This window comes from Silurus meridionalis, chromosome 6 (assembly GCF_014805685.1).
Source record: "Silurus meridionalis isolate SWU-2019-XX chromosome 6, ASM1480568v1, whole genome shotgun sequence".
NCBI classification, from domain to species: Eukaryota; Metazoa; Chordata; class Actinopteri; order Siluriformes; family Siluridae; genus Silurus; species Silurus meridionalis.
In genome coordinates, this window is record NC_060889.1 from 14,533,789 (window position 1) to 14,555,474 (window position 21,686).

Consider the following 21,686-nt stretch of genomic DNA (forward strand, 5'->3'; position numbering starts at 1 on the left):
ATATTTAAATTCTAATGCCTATTTAACCCTTTTACTCTTGAGAGACACATTTTTAGACACATATCTCTCCAGTGTATACATCTGCACAATTATATTAATGTGGATTAATCCAGAGAAGGAATGCACACACTTTTCCACCTGTATTTACAGACGGCATGGTGGGTAAATCGAAAATTGCACAGTTTTAATGTGAAGTGCACTACTAAGGGTGCACCGGATATGATTTCTCACCCTACTTAGGTCACTTATGGAGAGAATGCGGCTCGATTTGGGATAAAGCCATTGTCGTCATTTCCCATAGAGCGGTTGCTGTGGACGAGGAGAGAGAGAGAGAGAGAGAGAGAGAGAGAGAGAAGAAAGAAAAGAAAGAAAAGAAAAAAGGAAGGGAGAAAAAAAAGGAAGGAAGTAAGGAAAGAAAGAAAGAAAGAAAGAAAGAAAGAAAGGAGCGAAGGAATAAAGAAAGAATAGAGTAGAACATATCCGTAGACCTAATTAGCAGTCGGCCCTGCTGTTTGGCGCCATCCTGCCGGAGAGATAAAAGCTGGATGAATATAGCATGCTAAGCTAATATCGATTATTTATACACCGCGGCTATGTTAAGCTAGCCGAGGGAGCTAACGCCTGGTTTGCCGTACAGTCAGCTAGCGTGCTCATTAGCGTGTTAATATTCCGGTGCATCCGACGGTAGCTGCCTCAATTCCCCGGTTTGTGGTTTCCTGATATATATTTATATATTTGGAAAAGGTATCGACCCTTAACGGTGGTTCAAGTGAACGGCGGACGGCTTCAAAATGGGGGTGAGTCTGTCTCGCTAATTAGCGCAATGATTGGGTTTGTGTGCTAAATGCAGGCGGCAGTTTGAACAAAGACCCGCCGCTGATGTGTGTGATGGGAAGAGCAGATCTGTTCGCTCCACATTTCGCCTTCATATACATATATATATATATATATATATAAAACCATCAGCAGCGGCTGTGGACCCTGTGGTGTTTTCGTGCTCTGTCTGATTTCTTAAATGGGAAAACTAAAAAAAAAAAAAAAAAAACAGTCCTCCCTTCAGTGTGCTGTGGAACAGGATGGAATGACTGCAGGGAAGAATATGGGGGGAAAGTGCTGTTCTTGCATTGATGTAGTCTCTATTGTGCTCTCAGTCGATTGCAGGAATGCTGTGTTAGCTAACATGTGGCATGGACGGTAGAAACACAAGCCCGACATGTGGCCTTCCCACCAGCACTAGCAATGACTCTGATCTGCGTTAACACCTAAACATCACGATGGATTTATTTAGACCTGATTCCAGCCATCTTCTGGAACCGAGTTTCAATTTAGACCAATCTCCATGCGTCTTCTATCATTATTCCTAAAATTCTCATTCTTCAGATGCTTAACCTCAGATTCCATTTTTTTCCCAGTACAATGCTGTGTCCCAGTCGTAGTGTTTTCCACTTAAGATCTGCTTTTTAATATTTATTATATATGATTTTAAATATGATTGATGTATTATGATGGACACATGTTTTACAGCATCTCATGCATCAAATGAGGCCTGTTTCAAGCCGGTATCTGATTTTCCCAGATGTCTTCTGTATACCTGTTTTAAATGTAAACTTGCAGTAAAACCATGATCTGATCATGAAAATGATTATCAATTGACACCAAATGCTTTTATACAAGAGTGAAACAAATTGGCGAATTCACTCTGTTAAATTATATTCGTGGTTTGGTTATCTTGGCTGCACAAGCTCAACATACCCTGTGAATGGTACATCCACTGCTAAATACACTAGGGTTAAATGTCCTCGTGTTCTAGCCAGGCACATTTCTCCTACCAGCTCCCCCCCCATCCTCAGGATGAACTGAATCTAGGTGTCTAAGTAGGGTAGAGTTCTCATCACCTTGACATTGCATCCATTTTTTACCCTCTGTGTACAGCACAACTTAGGTCTCCTATATTTGAGCTGCAAATTCCTGGATGTACTGATGCTCCTGGATCTGCTTCGAACACTTGTATTTTAATATCGTGTGTACATATACTTAAATATAAACCACACGCACCTCTTTTCTGTAATCGTTTGCCTTATCATCAGAGCTGTGGGAGTTTTACAGGGTGAGCGTGTACATTTAATCATATGACCTGAGGGGGAATGTGTTGTTTTTGACTGGTTCTTTAATAGTAGCCTTACTGCAAAACCGCTCATATGTAGGATGGTTTATTACAGCTTTATTCCTTATGCCATTTATTTGACATTTTTAACAAGTTAAGGGGCATCACAAGCATTTATTATATTTACCGTTCTTGGATTTTTAGGTTTCTATTATCATTTATTAATTTTTTTCTTCACCATATAACACTTTACTCACACTGGATCTCATGAGGTTACATGCAAGAACAGGAAATGTGTTAAACTGAGGCTAGTGTTAACTGCTTGCAACTGACACACAGGCACATCGATCTCTAGGGGGAAATGTCAATTCAAGCAAAAGTGTCAAGACAACAACAAATACTCTCTGTGGTAAATGCGTGTCTTCCAGTTAATTTGAAGCTCTCTGCTGAATTAGAAGTTTTAAACCTATATATGATGTACATTGAGGTCTCTAGACATGAGCTGGTTCAAAGTATTTTTATTAGGGCTGTCAGTGGCTAAAAATTTTGACTCACGATTAATCGCCTGATTGTCATACGTTAACTTGTGATTAATCACAACTTAATCGTACATTTTTATCTTTTCTAAATGTACTTTAAATTAATACTATCTAATCAATATGGGCATGGAAAATCTGGTGGTTTTTATGAAAATGTATGTTTATTAAACCAGACTCAACATAGAGCCAAGACAAAATATTCTTCTAAATGTTAAAAGTAACTATAGTGTTTTAAGTTATGTAAATCAGGACCCCAAATGAAACTTTTGCTATGTTCCCACACGGACGGTTTTAATTGCGGGATGTGCGCATCATGGCGGAGTTTGGTGCTGATTTGATCAGTAATCAGTGCATCAAAACTAATGTTTAGTGATTTAAAAAAAAATTTTTTTTATGTTTTATATATATATATATATATATATATATATATATATATATATTCTCTCTGATTAAAGAAAGGACATCGTGAGTAAATGTGTGATGCGGTGAATGTTTTTATTTCGCCTCTTATATAGTTATATTTGTAATAAAATGGTCAAACAGAAATGGATGCTTCATTAATCGCGCATTAATAAAACTAGTGCTGTTCAAATGAAATTGCGTTAACTCGTTAATTTTGCCATCCCTAATTTTTATATTTTCATATCCCTGCAAATTAGGTCTTGTATTGTGTTTAAAGCAGTTCTACACACAATCTTTGTTGTATTTATGTATCTTGATACATACAGATACCCAGATCCTGGTTGGAGAGTTTGATATTTCAACATCCATTTGAGTCAGTGGCTCCCAACCCTGTCCCCTTTTTACCAATGCTCTGTGCATTTCAGCATTTTAAATTTAGCTGCTCTAGCAAAGCTTCCCTGATTCAGTAAAGTCTAAAGAAAATACTCAGGTCAAGTTTACGCTAAGCTCAGGGTCAAAGTCACTGAATTTAATCATCAATTTAGAAGTGTGTTCTGGTAATCAGGGATCAAAAACAAGGTACTGAGGAAAGAGCTTATTGTAGCTTGATGTTTGACAATATCTATCCCTCTGCAGAGAAAGTCAAATAGAGCGAAGGAGAAGAAGCAGAGGAGGCTTGAAGAAAGAGCAGCCATGGATGCTGTGTGTGCTAAAGTGGTTGCAGCCAATAAGGTACAGTGCCTTATACATACTGAAATTGATTGTATTTTAACCTCTACCCTAACTGGACTTTCTTTCCTGATATTTTAATCATATCGTTTGTGTCTGCAGCTAGAAGATCCTCTCTCAGCTTTTCCAGTGTTCAAAAAGTATGACAGAAACGGGTATGTGACGCCACTTGTCCGCGTTGTTTTCTAGGTCACTGACGTCGTTTTTTTCCACTGCTGTGTTGTTGGTAGTTCTTAGCCAGCATAAAACGCTGCTGGTTTAAAACCGAAAACATTTAATTGCTATACCCAGCAGTTATTTTTGAGCTCGGCATGTTAAAATAAGATTAAGGTTATGTGGGGGGGATAATTAAAAATGTATTTAAGTTCTGTTTTGTACTCATAAAACTCATCAGTTTTGGTAGAAATTTATAATATTATGCAGTATTTTTTTTTCTTTTTTTTTTTCCCCTCTTAAAGTTGACAGGTCCCGCCCCCAAGCTTTCTTCCTGATGTCAGTTTGGAGAGTTTGCCTCTGACTTGCTCATTAGGGATCTAAATATAAATCTACATCTGGATTTCTTTAACGCTCCTTTGTGACGGTGCAAAGTTAAAAGCATGGTACAAATAAAATTGAGCAGATTTGAAATTAATTGCATACTACCCACGTTACAGATTCTAGAATAGCAAAGTAGTAATCTTTTAAAAGATATTGTGACTAGCTATTTGCTATGTATTACAAATACCTGCCTCATAATATTTAACAAGTATGTCCTAATATGACACATTTATGGCTTATTAGTAAACCTCAGTTAAATGTAATCTTGTATTTATGGAGATTGTTGCTGAAATGGTTGACTATATTAGAGGTAACAACTCTTAATGTATCTCCGAAGAAAGTTGTCTATCTTACTTTATTGAAATAATTGCAACATTATAAAAAGATAAATTGTCTGTCACTGTTTCGTTAATGTGTGGGATTTATATTTTACGTCATCTGAAATCCCCCATCGCTGTTATTTTCACACTGCACAATGATGTCTCCCACATGAGTTTACCTAATTGTTTGGCACTTAAAAAGATGACCACACAGGCTGGTTCTTAAGAAGCTTCACCGTTTTTCTGACTCAAGCACTGGCATGTGTGAAATCGCTATGTTCTCTTGTCTGGCAGGCTAAATCTGGAGATTGAGTGTAAGCGAGTGACTGCTCTGTCTTCCATCACTGTGGAGTGGGCTTATGAGCTGACCAGAGCCAACGTACAGACACTGTAGGTATTAATCACACAGATATTTTTTCCTGTTAAAAGTAATCAACAGTATAGATATATAAAAGTATAGGTACGATGTCTTGTTAGTAGATTTAGGTATGTAACACATTTTTATTGATTTATTCCTTTGATTAATTACATTTTGTTGAGGCGGGTCTACAAGAATGGCGTTCCCACAGTTGGTGCTTGACTCCATATATTTCCCTTTAGGAAATTAACATTGTGACTACTAAGGATCTTGATGAGATATGTAGTTATAATTTTTATGAGCACCATTTCAGCAATCACTGTGGAGCCATGTAATGGCTTTTAGTGGTTAAAACAGGTTTTACAAATGTGCATGGTTCCTTGTTTGTTAATGGTCCCTGCTTTCCTTGTTTATAGATATGAACAGAGTGAGTGGGGATGGAAGGAGAGGGAGAAACGGGAGGAGATGAAGGACGAGAGAGCGTGGTATCTCCTGGCCCGTGATTCCGAATCTGCTCCTGTAGCATTTTCCCATTTCCGATTTGATGTTGAATGTGGTGACGAGGTTTTATATTGGTACGGTTTGTTCTTTTTCCCTATGGGTAAATGTATTGTGTAGTTATTTGCTACCAGTTTCAGCTCTTTAATTGAGCTGGAACCCGTGGTGAAGTGTCGCTGCATGTTCATGCTTTGGAAATGTTCCTGTGTAAAATGTGAAAATGTAAAAGCAGCTGTAAGCTATTAATAAACTTAAGCTTTCCAACTTTTTTTCTCAGTTATGAGCTCCAGTTGGAGAGCAAGGTCAGGCGGAAAGGTCTGGGAAAGTTTCTCGTCCAAATCCTGCAGCTCATTGCCAACAGGTACAAATTTCCAAATGTCATCAGCAGAAGAGGACTGTGATTATGCACTTCAGTGTTCAGTATGCAGCATTTATACACACACAGGCACAGAGAGTACAGTCCTAAACTACAATGATGTATAGGAAATTTGGGAAAGGGTCCAGTGCTGTCATGAACTGCACTTATGTAGATTGATTTTTCTAAACCAGTACACAAATGTTTTTGTCCCTTGGCTCAGTTTAGCAAATCGCTATAAAAAGTACAGTCTGGTCCATGCAGATGTAACAAAAAGAACTATTAGCTGTGTGGACTATGGAGAAATGATTTGTATAAGTTTTATATTGAAAATGTACTGTTTATTTTTAGCATTCTACCATCCAAATGAGTTTCCATTATATCTGCTGCTGGCAGCTTGGACTGCACAGCTAGTTATACTGTTATTTTCTTACACTCCCTGAACTTGAATGCAAATAATGCAAATGCTTGTTTTGCGATCTTTTTTTTAAGATATTGTTTTGGGACAGTTTGGCATAAACCCCCAACCAGGGTTTTATTTAAAGGGAATAATATCTGCATTATTGAAAGCACTATTTAGGAAGAAGATTTTAAAGAGGAAGGTCTGCCATGTTAAATGTAAACATTAGAGAAATATCTTAAGTTGAGAGTCTGTTAATGAGTGACCCTTTGAGACACACTTCATTTTCTAAAATCTGACTGAAAACTGGAATATTCTGCAGTAATTGTAAATCATGCATCATGACTCAGTGTTGGGATATGCTGCTGTCAGGTTTCTGTATAATTATACATCAGCCCTCTTTGACTTTTCTTTTCTTCATGTTTAAAAGAATTCCCATAGTGCTATTTGAAAGGGTATTTTTTTTTTTGTTCTCTTTGTTTTAGTACACAGATGAAAAAGGTCATGTTGACTGTTTTCAAACACAACCATGGAGCCTACCAATTTTTTCGAGAGGCCTTGCAGTAAGTCCGAACACTTTTGCTTGCTAGATGGTTACTTTAAAAAAAAAAAAAAATTTATTATTTATTTCCCACTTTGCATCATCTTTTCATATGAACTGTCCATTCATTTACGGTTCTGAAATTTCGGGAGCAGTCTTTAATAAGCACTTTAATAGAAGGGTTGGAGAAAAGAGAGCCTGTATTCTAATATCCTGGGTTAACACTGTTTCAGTGTGATTAATATGATTACTGTGCTTTCTGCCTCAGATTTGAGATTGATGAGACCTCGCCCAGCATGTCTGGGTGCTGTGGAGATGAGTACTCGTACGAGATTTTGAGTCGGCGGACAAAATATGGCGAGGTGTCTGGTCATGCTCATGCTGGCAGCCACTGTGGAGGTTGCTGCCATTAGGTGCTGGTCCTGTTTTTCTGTTACAGAAATATTCCTCATCTGAACCTCCGGTCACCAATTTTATTTAATGCTCTACATTGCCCCTGTATTACATCCCCTTGAGCCTAGTTCAGTCACACAGTGTAGCCACAAAGAACAAGAAATGAACAGGAGCCAGTCAGAGCACCACAGAAATGTTCATCTTTCACTAACTGGTATTAAACAGAGTGTTGAGTGAGTTTGAGAGTTTGCAGTAGGTTACATCACTGTAAATAATGTGAAAAATGGTTTGGATGGCTAATCCCTTGAACGTTTGGTCATGTGTAAAGTAGGTGATTGGAAACTTTTAATGAAAGTGTAAATGCATTACCCTTCAGATCCAAATTTGATGTACATAAGGGTATTGCTTTGGACACATCCAAAAGAAAGTCATGGGGCTGGAACACAGCGGATACAAAGCTTTATTTACATAATGTTTGGGTTTAAACATCATGAAAGTTTTCCTATTACTAAGTGCTTTGATTTAATGTAAGACCAATAAGTGATTTTGCAAACTTTTACTATCTTCTACCTCTGTGCTAAATGTTTTTTTTTTTTTTTCCTTTTAATAGTTTTCACTGAATACTTTTGAGTTACTTTGTAGACTTTATAGTTAAGAATGAGAAGTCGCATGGTTTTTGAGGTGCATGTGTGTTATATGGTGCTCTTAATGACAGTGTAAAGGTGATGGATTTTAAAGCTTAAAGCTGTGAAGTGGTGACTGAACTAGGCCTTAGATTAAGCTCTCCTCTATGAAGGTCCTTTTTTTTCCCACTTACTGTTTTTAACTTGATCGTTGCCCATGACGAAGAAAAATAAGTATCTTCACTCTCCAGTTTCATGAATCTTTGAACAACAGAGATGGCAGTAATGCTCATGTGACAGCTCTGTGTAGTGAACTTTTGCTCTCACCTCAGGAACCAGCATGGTGAGTAGTACATCTACACATCCGATGGCGATAATCACAACAAGCATCAAGGGTGGACTTGATGCATTTAGCCTACAAATCTCTCTGTCTCCCAAGCTGCTGATCATTGAGTTCAAGGGCATGGCACACTGGCTGTTACTGCCATTTTCTCTATTGCTCTGTCAGGGTACTTGTACATACATTTTAACAAAATGCAAGGGGCTTACCTAAGTGTTGTTTTTCTTTAAGTAACCGAATACAATGAATGGCTTTGTATTCTTTATAATCACTCAAAACAGGTCAGTCTCAGGTCACTCAATTAAGAAAAACCTATATCAAATATTTTATAATGGTTATCCCTATCTAATTGATGAAGGGGCTGATGCTTATTTCAACACGCATTTAGTGTAGAAAAAGTCTTTTTTTCTTTTTTTTTTTTAATATCACAGCCTTTTTTTTTTTTATCATCTCAAAACATGTTTTTTTTCTTAACTGTATATAATCTGTTGCTATTTTTTTTTTTTTTTTTTTTTTTGTTTTGTTTTTTTTTTTCTTTTTTGCCTCCACGAAGGTCTTTTGGGGAGAAATTACAATGAGACAATTTAAAGTGATGTTTGATAAGTGAGTATTACTGTCTCATGCTTTGTTGTTGATGCAGAAAGGGAAGTTATTTCAGCTTTTGGTGTTTTATTTGTATGCAACAAATAAACTGGTTTGACTCAGTTTCTTCATTTTCTTCTTCTTTTTAAATTTTTATTATTCATTATTTTTTTTACATTGTGAAAGTAATTGGTACAGCATGACCGTATATCTAAAGAAAATTGGTCCATTTAAATAATTTCTTTTCTTTTTTTTTTTTTTTTTTTTTCCTTCAAATAACCTAAAAATGTTAGTAATACTTGTAATGATGGTGTAAACTTATATAAGGGTTTTTTGCAAATATTATGTTCTATAATATGATAGCTGATAGTTTTATTTTCTGCTGCTCCAAACACAAAACTCACTCAGTGTTAATGTGTTAAAATGTACATGCAAATTATTTGTTTAATGTTGACAGGATTTTGGTTTTATTGAGCGTCGGTTCCCACAGTTTTATACTTAGTTATTACGAAGAATTAAAAAACTATGACTGTACATTAGTAGTATTGTGTCACTCAGTTGTAGTTGATAGTGATCAACACGGGGATGACATTTTTGTAAAAAAAAAAAAATAAAAACATTGCAAATGCTCTGACTATATGTCTGACTCAACTTTGGGTCCACAGTTTTAAACATCTGCAAGACGTTAAATATGAATGTGCAAAAATATTTAGTGTTAAATAACCATATGAAAATAACTCATTTATGAATAATATATATAGAAATGTCCAACAGTTTGGCAAACCGTGGGTAGTTCTATGGATTGTTATAATTTTTCACTCTCTCATGTCCCTCATTCTGTTCTGACTTGTCTCATAACTTCCTACTTTTATTTATTTATTTATTTATTTTGATTTGGAGAAAATTAACGTCCCAAAGTCTCTATTGACAAAATGAAAGCGGAACTAATGCGATGCCGCTTTTGTTCAGGGGAACGCAATGAATGTTACACTGCAGCGGAAACAGCTGGAGCCGTTTGAAATGGATTTTAATACAATGAATGGTTGTTCTCAGGTACCGAAGCTACGTCGCTGATTTTGTAAAACCGATCATGTCGCTTAGGTGAATTAAACGTATATCCCAGAGCTTTTCTCCTGCCTGCCTGGTCTAATCTGGATTGATGACGCCGATGATAGGTTAGAAGACGCTTTTGTTTTATGCCTGGAGAATGTCAACAGCCCAGAACTAGCTAATGGTCTACCCGGAGGTATTGCATATTTTCTGGAACGGAAAATATCTCCGTTGTCATGTCTAACCACTGCGGCTCATCATGCCTGGCCTCAGACTGCTGTCAATAAGCTGGTTGCGTTTAAAAGAGAGACTCGAGTGTCCTGACTATAAGGTGACGTTTACAGCAGTATCGCTCATTCTGTTTTTGGCGTCACCTCTATATCATGAGAATGAAGCTCAAACTGAAGACTGTATTCCTGCTCTACTTTACGGTTTCCCTACTGGGCCTCATCTACGCCCTCATGCAGTTAGGTAAGTCTGGTGTATCTTAATTCTCCTGTCTGCAGCTCCAATTTATGATTATCATCATCACCACCGACTTTACAGTAATCCATGGATCTTGTTTTTGTTTTGTTTTTTAGGTCAGCGTTGTGACTGCAGAGAGCATGACTTGCCCAAGGATCGAACCATCTCACAACTGAGAGGGGAGTTACATAAACTGCAAGAGCAAATAAAAAAATCAGAAGGACAGAAAACCTCCAGACAATCCGGCTTGCCTACAATCTACGTAATAACACCTACCTATGCAAGGTCTGCATATTCTATATACATTAACATTAGGCAGATGACTATTAGTTTTGGCAGCTAATCTAATATTCTGAAAGGGGAATACATCATTTGCTACACAATTTCCTTTTTCCCCTCTTCCTCTAGACTGGTGCAGAAGGCTGAGCTGACACGCTTGTCCCACACTTTCTGCATGTGCCTCAGCTCCACTGGATCGTGGTGGAGGATTCTCCCAGCCCGACACAGCTAGTGAGAAACTTTCTGGCTGTGTGTGGCCTGACCTACACTCACTTACACATGCTGACACCTAAAGATAGGAAGCTGCAGGAAGGTGACCCTCATTGGCTGAAGCCTCGTGGGGCTGAGCAGAGGAACGAGGGTTTGCGCTGGCTCAGGGAGAAGGCTGCTGCTGTTGCTGCTGCTGCTGATGGGGCGAATGCATTGGCCTTGAGAATGCTGTAGTCTACTTTGCTGATGACGACAACACATACAGCCTGCAGCTCTTCGAGGAGGTGAGCAACGTCAGCCAAAGAAAAAAAGAAAAAACAGAATAGTGGTTCTTTAATGTACGCCCTGTACGTGATCTTTGCAAAAGGTATCATACATGATCATTTGTGCATTAATATGATTAAGTAAGTTTACTAAGAATTTAGGTTTTGTGGTTGGAAGTAGTAGTTGAATAATTTGTTTATCAGACAGGATAGGGCTGGAGCTGTGGAGTTTATTTTGAGATCACATTTGCATCAGTTTTGTTGTTGTTGTTGTTGTTGTTCCAGGAGGTTCATGATTGGTTTTGTGTATTAGGCTAAACTACTGTTAGAGAGAAATTACTACAAAGAGTAACATCAACAAAAGCAAGAAGTTGTCGATAGGTATGCCTCTACTATGAACAGGTTTCGACCTTGATGTTTCCAGTTTGGAAATGGTTTTCAAATATATTTTAACCAGGATGGAAGCTACTGAAAGAATATTGAATCCCTCTTATCAATGAAAGGTGGCAAAATCATTAGCAGTGAAGGAGGTGGTGGAGAACGGGTTTGAAGTAGTGTGAAGGAAGATTGAGGGTAGAGGAGGTCAGTGGATTACAAATGTAAAAAGAGAAAAGTGTTAATGGATAATTAAGTCACAAAATGATCTCATCATGTAGATAGTTAATACCCAGCACTCTCCCAAATCATTCCTCCTACCTCTTAAAGTTTTGTTCCACCAAAAGCTTAATTCCAGGATGATTACGTTGATTGATAGGTGATCTAATGTCTCAATTCTATTTTCTCTTTTTCTGTCTATTGCTGTTCTTACCCCTGTCTGTCTGTCTGTCTGTCTCTCTCAGATGCGTTACACTAAGAAAGTCTCTGTTTGGCCGGTGGGTCTGGTGGGAGCTATGAAGTTTGAGCGGCCTGTAGTGGAGAATGGAAAAGTGGTCCGATTCCACACTGGCTGGCGACCCAATCGTCCCTTCCCTATTGACATGGCTGGCTTTGCTGTCTCTCTAAACCTGGTGTTGGCCAATCCAGAAGCTTGTTTTGATGGCAATGCAGAGATGGGCTTCCTGGAAAGCAGCTTCCTGCAGAACCTGGTTACCATGGAGGAGCTGGAGCCCAAAGCTGACATGTGCACTAAGGTAGAATTTCGCTTTTCTTGTAATTTTCATTTTATATTCTTGTTTTTCCTCATTTTTAAAATGTTTTGCTTGTGTTTCGTCTTGCTGTCTCAGGTGCTGGTGTGGCACACGCGTACTGAGAAGCCAAAAATGAAAAGAGAGGAGGCTTTAATAAAGCAGGGGTTGGGATCAGATCCCAATGTGGAGGTGTAAGTTCTCAGAACACTCTGGCACATCCCAGTTACGAAAAACCCATTTTACTATACTGTTAACCTGAAAATGTTCTTCAGTATGTGAAGTTAATTTACTGTAGTTCAGGAATGATGACATATGAATAACTGTTTGGTTGTCATGATTGAGTGTGTGGTTTTGTGTGCATGAGTGAATGCAGTATTTATAATTCTATTTATCATTCATGGAACTATGTAGAACACGTAGATAGCTGCTCAGTGTTTATGCCTCATGCCTGTAAATGATCGTCCTGTACATTATTATGTTATTACTATGATCAGGGAGCCATTAAACAGGAACTGTAGGTTGAGGATGATATTAAGAAGCTCGAGTAGCCAATTAGCTCATTGGGATCCTTGGGAAGTAAATTTAGCAGAAATTGTACTTGCTATGTACATTGTTGCAAAAAGGCCTAAAATAAAATACATTTTACACAAACATAATCTCGTTTTATTTCTACCTTCGAAAAACAGCAACTAACCTCAAGCACACGATAATTAGGATTGTACACAACAAACAGTGTCCTCATTATTTTACTGTCATTTTGGACAGATCTGTACTCATAAGATATTAGTATTTATAAAAAAAAAAAAAAATATATATATATATATATATATATATATATATATATATATATACATATACATACAGGAGTGCAGAATTATTAGGCAAATGAGTATTTTGACCACATCATCCTCGTTATGCATGTTGTCTTACTCCAAGCTGTATAGGCTGGAAAGCCTACTACCAATTAAGCATATTAGGTGATGTGCATCTCTGTAATGAGAAGGGTGTGGTCTAATGACATCAACACCCTATATCAGGTGTGCATAATTATTAGGCAACTTCCTTTCCTTTGGCAAAATGGGTCAAAAGAAGGACTTGACAGGCTCAGAAAAGTCAAAAATAGTGAGATATATTGCAGAGGATGCAGCAGTCTTAAAATAGCCAAGCTTCTGAGCGTGATCATCGAACAATCAAGCGTTTCATTCAAAATAGTCGACAGGGTCGCAAGAAGCGTGTGGAAAACCAAGGCGCAAAATAACTGCCCGTGAACTGAGAAAAGTCAAGCGTGCAGCTGCCAAGATGCCACTTGCCACCAGTTTGGCCATATTTCAGAGCTGCAACATCACTGGGTGCCCAAAAGCACAAGGTGTGCAATACTCAGAGACATGGCCAAGGTAAGAAAGGCAGAAAGTCGACCACCACTGAACAAGACACACAAGCTGAAACGTCAAGACTGGGCCAAGAAATATCTCAAGACTGATTTTTCTAAGGTTTTATGGACTGATGAAATGAGAGTGAGTCTTGATGGGCCAGATGGATGGGCCCGTGGCTGGATTGGTAAAGGGCAGAGAGCTCCAGTCCGACTCAGGCGCCAGCAAGGTGGAGGTGGAGTACTGGTTTGGGCTGGTATCATCAAAGATGAGCTTGTGGGGCCTTTTCGGGTTGAGGATGGAGTCAAGCTGAACTCCCAGTCCTACTGCCAGTTTCTGGAAGACACCTTCTTCAAGCAGTGGTACAGGAAGAAGTCTGCATCCTTCAAGAAAAACATGATTTTCATGCAGGACAATGCTCCATCACACCGTCCAAGTACTCCACAGCGTGGCTGGCAAGAAAGGGTATAAAAGAAGAAAATCTAATGATATGGCCTCCTTGTTCACCTGATCTGAACCCCATTGAGAACCTGTGGTCCATCATCAAATGTGCGATTTACAAGGAGGAAAACAGTACACCTCTCTGAACAGTGTCTGGGAGGCTGTGGTTGCTGCTGCACGCAATGTTGATGGTGAACAGATCAAAACACTGACAGAATCCATGGATGGCAGGCTTTTGAGTGTCCTTGCAAAGAAAGGTGGCTATATTGGTCACTGATTTGTTTTTGTTTGGTTTTGAATGTCAGAAATGTATATTTGTGAATGTTGAGATGTTATATTGGTTTCACTGGTAAAATAAATAATTGAAATGGGTATGAATTTGTTTTTGTTAAGTTGCCTAATAATTATGCACAGTAATAGTCACCTGCACACACAGATATCCCCTAAAATAGCTAAAACTAAAACTACTTCCAAAAATATTCAGCTTTGATATTAATGAGTTTTTGTGTTCATTGAGAACATGGTTGTTGTTCAAATTAATCCTCAAATAAAATTAATCCTCAAAATACAACTTGCCTAATAATTCTGCACTCCCTGTATATATATATATATATATATATATATATATAAAATATAATAGTATACACTTGGGTATCCTATGTTGGAGTACAATTATTGACTCAGTTGTTATTTATAACATGTCAGACCCTACAATTCCATACATCAGTGGAAATGAACACACAGCAGATATTTATTTGGCACATCATTCTCAATAGAGCAATTACACTGTGAAATAATGTTTTCTGGTCTTTCCCCCACTATTGCACTGTTTACTTTAAGTAAGTGTGTGCCCATGAGTCCGTGAGTGTGTGCCATGTTTTTGTTTTATAGTCAATTGACTTAAGTTTTGATTTGGTTTTTTGGATTTTTGATTGATTTTTGATTGTTTTTTCTATTCGGAGATGCTTTTCTGCTTACCACTGTTTGTAAAGTGTGGGAATTTAAGTTACCTTAGTCTTACTGGCAGCTCAACCATTCATACTCTGATTTCTTTCGAAGTTAGTTTTTTCCAACTATAGGATTCTGTTCACGGTAGTTCATTTACTTTACTTTTTCCACCATACTATGACTACTTGAGGTTGGTTTGTGCAAAAAAGGTCCAGGAGATCACTGAGTTTCTGAAATACCCAAGACAGCTGATTAAGCACTAATCAGTGCCACAGTAAAAGTCGCTGAGAGCACATTTCCTTCATGATTTTTAATGATTGATTAGTCTTTTAATGCTTTCTTTAATTCTTTAAGCAAGAAAGGCCTGCTTAAATTCAATATAATTAAACTGATATGAAAACCAATGGGACATTTTATTAAACATTACTGTGATCACACTTTTCACAGGAATATATTTATTAACAAAACAAGAACATAAAGTTCCCACTTTGACACAAATACCTGTCTATTTGCTGAATACACTATGACCTTGCATAGTGCGGTTTTGCTGATGTTTGGTAAGTACAGTCACGTTGCTAGATAAGTAATCGCTCTGTAGTCTACAGAATACACCGTCAGGCCACACCCCTCTTTTCCTCATATTACTATAAACAGGCACCAACATGCACAGCTGCAAAACAGCTGCTTTTCATGGCTCACATAGATACTGTGTGATGATCCTTGCCTGAGGTTTAAAGTGAGGGAGGGGACAATCTGACTCAAGTGATATCCTGTCACGTCACATTACTCACACTCTTTTAAAGGAACTTTATCAAGGACTGATCTGTTACTGCCTTTCAAGGCTTTATTTGTTAAATGACGCACCCAATTTTTCCAAGGATACGCCACATTCCTATACTGCTCCCTCACTTGGGCTCCTTTTAATTTTCGTCCAGAATTTTTTAAGGTTGAGACAGAGGACATGTCAAGACGATTGTCAATTTAATGTCAAAATCTCATTTCAGTGGCAATAATTAAACAATAAAACCAACACAAGATTATATCTCTTGAAAACTGCAAATTCATGAACAACCATATGGTTGTGTGGGTTTTTTTATTGTGTTGTGTGTAGTTGCGTGTGCTGTAGATGCCAATATTGTATTGTTCCAGGAGGTAACATTAATGGCCGTGAAATAAATAGGCTTTTGTGGTCGAAACCTTGTTGCAACGTGTTCCCACCCAAAGCCTGTCGACATCCTGTATGCTACACATCCATGAAATCCATGGTTTCAACAACAAAGCAGAGTAATTTCAACTGTCCAAAAATTAAATAAAGGTATACATGTTTTCTTCAGAGCATTGTTATGTATACTCAAAAATACACTACAATAGTCTGCAAGGTCAGATCATGCATTTTAACAGTGGTCTTCTACAGATATTATTCTCACTAAAAGTAGAAAAAAAGGACCACCTTAGTAACAAGCATTTATACCTTAAACATGAGTTTGTTAACTTTATTCTAAGTATTCTCACTAATCATTGTGTAAGTATTAATAAACCTTGATAATAATCAAGAACATGACCAATGGAGAGTGGAAGTGGTAGAAAGTGATTGTGTTTGTCTTAGTGACGACAGGTTTAGGCAGAGTCTGTGATGATAGAGTGTGAGTGTGTGTATGAGGTGTACTGAGGGAGTACTGAGCACCCACACAAACACACACACACACAGCTAGTCCCAGAGAGAACAACCAACAGGTAAGCTACTCGCCTTGTTTCTTTACATTCCTGATACAATCCTGCTTTTACTAAGAGAAAAAAACACTAGTATGTCATTTTATTTAAGTCCATTCATTTATACTGATTAAAGGAATATACACTGCATCTGTAGTGTGTATGTGATCAACACAATGATATATAATCATTGTTATAGACGCAGCATCTAAGAGAAGTTGTTGAATGTGGTCAATATTTGTTTAACCATTACACATTAACAAATATTTCTAAATATTTATTGAAATGTTGTACAGAGTCACGTTTTCACATGATTGGTAAATGACTTCCATCTAAAGCATTTAGTGTGTTTTGAGCAATTTCCTTTTTCAGGTCAGGTGTAAAACAAATTCTAAAAATAAAAGTTAGTTCTTTTTACCATATACAATTCAGATGAAATGAATGGAGTTTGGGTTGAACAATGTTGGAATATTCCTATAAGACAAGACATAGCTGTAGCATACCATTTACATAAAATGTATGAAAGGATGTGTTATAATTGCCCGCTCAAATATTATATTATATTATATTATGAAATATTATAATATTAATTAGACTAATATTACACATAATATTTCCAGATCTAATTAGAGTATTATGTAATGTTCAGTCTCTCACACACACACATATATATATATATATATATATATATATATATATATATATATATATATATATATATATACTTGGCACAAGTCACAGTTCCAGCACGATGAAGCAAAGTCAAAATGAGGCTGGAGCTTCTCTTATCAATCAGGACACTGATACAATCGCACAGATACAGGGACACATGGATACATCAAACACACATGCAGGCACTGAACTTTGAACAGTGTCATGTTGATGAGGTGATCGGCACAAGAGATATAATAAGTATGTGCCAATAGCCTTCAGAGCTTTCTAAGCATCTGTGATATCAGGCAGAGCTCTATTATCACACTATGTACCTTTTGTTATATCTGAGATAATAGACAAAACAGAACATTGTTTTAACATCTCGCTTCCTGCCTACATTTTGCCCCATTGTACAGATAAGTGACTTTCAGCAACATCATGACAATCGGCAAAAGCTCCAAGAAGCAAAAGGCTCCTTGCTCTCCTCCTTTCATAGACAAGGCCAGTGGATTCTATGGACGTTTAGATGAAATAGAAACAGAGAAAACGGAGAAACAACCAGCAGCAAAGCCGGTGACAGGAGAAATGAACAGTGCAGAGCTGCCAGATCATCAGGAGCACTGTGTGTTTGATTTCAGCGAGGGCATGATGGAAGATGATGGGACCACCTTGCTGAAGAGGAAGCCAAGCCGACTGAGCCAACGCTGGAGCAGGAAAGGCTCTAAGAGAAACAAGTCCGATAAATCGTCCCTGGAGATAGACGTCCAAAACCCTAAAACTGAACTGGCTCCTTCTATTAAGTCGAGCCTGGATGTGCACTTAGAAACTCCAGAACCCATGCTAATGCATTTCTCTATAAGAGAGGAAGCTGATGATCAAAAGCTCATTCCTGAAGGAAAGCAGAAACATAAGGAGATAATGGGCAAGAGGACAGAAGGTGGAGAGATGGAGGCGAAAACAGATTTAGAGAATGTGAAGATTGTTAAGAGGAGTTCCCTTAGAAATTATCGCAAGGTGAGATATGTCAAGGTTATTATATCAGAGCTAAATCTTAATCTTATGTCATAGATTCCTGATTTAGTTTTACCTGGAAAAAGGTCATTATTTAGAGAGATCACCTGAGATATTTGTAACAATTTACAACAAGAGACTTAATCACTTAATATTTTACATTTAATTTAGTAGTATGGTAATAGTCAAGTTTATATATATATATATATATATATATATATATATATATATATATATATATATATATATATATATATATATATATATATATATATATATAGTATTTAATAGTTGTAGGTTAATTTCTTTTTTTGGGCACACCTTCATATCAGAGACTGTGTCAGGGCAAATAAAACTTGCTTAATTAAAGACTTAGATACAGTTTAACTCCCTGCTGATGTAATCAGTATATATGGAATGTTATCTCTTTTCTACTGCAGCTGATTATATAAGATTTGTTCATTTATCCTTTGACTGCGTTGTTGAGACACTCACAATCCACAATATAAAGTGATTCTTTTTTTTATAAATAGACACTTTTTGCTTCATGTTGAACTCCTGCTCTTGTTAATCTCTAACTGTCCTTGTACTCCACAGTCTTTTTTTTTTTTTGTTTACACTGTACATACAAATAAAGGAAATGGAGGGAATGGGATTACAGACATAATTGCGATTACTCTTTAACTTTAAAATCTTCTATATATGCTTTTTAGACACACAGCAACAATGTATGTATTAAATTGTTTACGTGCTTTTTTTTTTTTCTCTCCAGGTTTTGGATAAAGCACTCAGACGAGGGTGGGAGACCTTCGTGGCTAACTTGTACAGTGTGACCCTGTCTCCTGTTTCCCCCCCTGTGTCCTCTCCAAGCAAGTCTGAAATGGACAGGATGGCTGCCCTGGCAGAATTCAGATAATACTGAATTAGATGCTGATGTAGTATTAAATATAAATCATGAATTATACATTTCAGTTGTCACTGCACTGAAAATGTGTTCCAATAGTAATTATTAATATTATAATCACATCTTTTTGTAAACTGTATTATATGTGATTTATCTGCACCAGAATTATGTCTATCTGTTTGTTTGTTTGTGTTACTACAGTATCTAACATGGATTTTGTTTAAGGATGGTTTGTGTTATATAACCTGAAAAATTATGATTGTCTTGAAAGTGCCTGTGAGGTTGAAGTTTTTGTTCTGACTTGGATGCAGGACATGGTGAATGATGTTACTGCTCAATAAGCTTTTGTCCCACACAAGGAGAACGATCTGAACATAACAGATTCACCTATAAGACTTGTTATGAACGTTTGAGCTGAGAACATGGAGACAAAGGACATTTGATATAATGTCTTCACTCTTGGGCAATCTGCTATGATCATGGGATTAAAACCATGGGAGCTCATATCTTCTTGGCTTTGATGTCCATGACTAAGCCAGCTGACTGAGTTATTTATAATGATCATAAAACCGTTGAATGGAATGAATGAACTTGTCATTAGTTCAGTACTGCAGTTGAAATAAAACGACATTTAATGTGCATTTGTAATGTGCATAATGTGTAGAATGTATATAATTTTTTACTTTGAAACACATTACATCTTTAGGATTGCTGTATAATTTACATGTAACTCATCTGAAGCACCTCATCACACAACTGGATTGGGATCTTTTCTTCAGTTTTATCAAAGAGAAGAAAAATCCTATAAAACACAAGAATAAAAAAATTTAAAAACAAAACATTTTGTTGTACAACATACTATTTTTGAATGTCTGTGACATAAAAATAGCATTAAAAAATACTAAATTAATAGTAAAGGTGGAATTTAACTACACCAGAATTTATGTACAGGTGAAAAAATAAAAATAATTTTATTATATTTATATTTGCATTTGCATTGACCTACATGCATTACAAAATTCAAATGAATTTGTCAAGTCAAGAAGAACTTTGTTATAAAGTCATCAAGGTCTAGTAGCTTCTCCTACCCATGGTATGTAATAGCGCCTAGTGCAGTGTAGTGAGTGTCTCTGTCCTGTAGAGGGCGGTATGAGGTTCACTTATAAAGGCGAGCTTGACCTTTACCGGAAGTGACGTATAACGGAGTCTAAAAAAAGCTACTTTTTTGTTAACCTGTTTGAAGTTTTACATTCATATTTATATTCATTTTAAATCTAAACTATTGCTCTGTATGTTTCATGAAGACAAATAGTTAAAAATTATAATAATTTAAAACAAATCCTGAAACCTGTTATATTGCCAAGGTGCATGTACAAGGAATGTCATGCTGTGTTGATGCTATAAATTTAAGTGCTATAAGTTTTTTAAAATATATTTTTTGTTTTATATATATATATATATATATATATATATATATATATATATATATATATATATATATAATATTATTTTTATATAAAATAAATATTTTATTTTCCTAGTTTTAAATTAATTTAAAACGATTTATTTTTAATTATTATTATTATTAATAATAATAATAATATAATAATATATTATAATGATTATTATTATTGTGTTAATCTGTTCAGAGAAGATAGTATCTTTTTAGTAGATTAAGGCATTGGACTTTGAATCTGGGGGTTGTGGGTCTGAATCCTGGCCATATCAGGCTGCCACTCTTGGGCCCTTGAGCAAGTCCCTTAAGCTCCCATGGGTTCTCAGTTGTGGAAATGGAGATAAAGTACTCTGCCATGGATGGTCCCAACCCCGGTTGCTAAAGGAGGAGAGTGGGTGTTGGGCTAGCAACCCAACCCTGTAACAAAACTGCTATGTAAACAGCAAAGTAAGTCATCAGGCCCCAGATGCCCAATGCACCTCATGGTGTGTATTAAAATAATAATAATAATGTGTTCAGACTTGAATCAAAATTGTAAACAAAAATAATTTGAAATAACTGTTTTGTTTAATATTTATGAGAATATCAAATCAAATGTGCATGGTGAAATTAATAAATCAGTTATATAATAGTGATGGGTCGTTCCTGATCCAGAAGAACGAATAGTCTCAAGGAGTAATTCATTCATTTTCTACAGTACCCGACTCTTCTAATCCGAGTCGTGCTTTCTTTCATCACGTGACTCCCATATACTCCTGCATTAAACAGGAAACAGAATTGAGTAGTTTATCTCATGAGTCCTCTGGTCCGAGTCGTTCGTCCCTTTGTCACGTGACTCCGATATACGCTGTGAATGTGATTAAAGGAAGGAAATGAAATAAATCGAGCATTTTGATTAACGGGAGTCAAAGAATCGAATCACTTAATAATAATAAAATATTAAACAAACTGCGTTTAAAAAAACCGGTAGAGACTTTTACGTCTGACCGTTAAAAGGGGCGGAGTTTAAAACTCATATAAAAAGGAGCACCGCCCTCTGCTCGGCCGTTTTTCCTGCAGCTCCTCGTTGAGGTGAGT

The 21,686-nt window shown here is 36.8% G+C and overlaps 3 protein-coding genes across 3 annotated transcripts; all 3 read left to right on the forward strand.

The window, feature by feature from the left end:
- Positions 1-263: 263 nt before the first annotated feature.
- naa40 (N-alpha-acetyltransferase 40, NatD catalytic subunit) lies at positions 264-8,843 on the forward strand. Its single transcript, XM_046851835.1, has 8 exons — positions 264-797; positions 3,682-3,777; positions 3,877-3,929; positions 4,926-5,021; positions 5,406-5,564; positions 5,765-5,848; positions 6,728-6,805; positions 7,052-8,843. The coding sequence occupies exons 1-8, from the start codon at positions 792-794 to the stop codon at positions 7,194-7,196; spliced, it is 717 nt and encodes a 238-aa protein (XP_046707791.1). The 5' UTR covers positions 264-791; the 3' UTR covers positions 7,197-8,843.
- Positions 8,844-9,585: 742 nt separating this feature from the next.
- b3gat3 (beta-1,3-glucuronyltransferase 3 (glucuronosyltransferase I)) lies at positions 9,586-12,768 on the forward strand. The gene is given in 7 exon segments (XM_046851834.1): positions 9,586-10,242; positions 10,353-10,521; positions 10,645-10,688; positions 10,691-10,938; positions 10,941-11,009; positions 11,828-12,118; positions 12,212-12,768. Coding segments are annotated over 7 exon segments (1,008 nt in total). The 5' UTR covers positions 9,586-10,154; the 3' UTR covers positions 12,311-12,768.
- A 3,726-nt stretch (positions 12,769-16,494) lies between these two features.
- sb:cb1058 (uncharacterized protein LOC394209 homolog) lies at positions 16,495-19,978 on the forward strand. The gene is made up of 3 exons (XM_046852108.1): positions 16,495-16,608; positions 17,655-18,252; positions 19,022-19,978. The coding sequence occupies exons 2-3, from the start codon at positions 17,677-17,679 to the stop codon at positions 19,163-19,165; spliced, it is 720 nt and encodes a 239-aa protein (XP_046708064.1). The 5' UTR covers positions 16,495-16,608; positions 17,655-17,676; the 3' UTR covers positions 19,166-19,978.
- The last annotated feature ends 1,708 nt before the right edge of the window (positions 19,979-21,686 follow it).

Bases quoted from the DNA above. Each gene is read 5' to 3' on its own strand.
- naa40 (XM_046851835.1), top strand. The intron at 5,849-6,727 runs GTACAAATTTCC...TCTTTGTTTTAG, and splicing joins CTGCAGCTCATTGCCAACAG to TACACAGATGAAAAAGGTCA. The intron at 6,806-7,051 runs GTAAGTCCGAAC...TTTCTGCCTCAG, and splicing joins TTTTTTCGAGAGGCCTTGCA to ATTTGAGATTGATGAGACCT.
- sb:cb1058 (XM_046852108.1), top strand. From the start codon at position 17,677: ATGACAATCGGCAAAAGCTCCAAGAAGCAAAAGGCTCCTTGCTCTCCT. The intron at 18,253-19,021 runs GTGAGATATGTC...TTTTCTCTCCAG, and splicing joins CCCTTAGAAATTATCGCAAG to GTTTTGGATAAAGCACTCAG.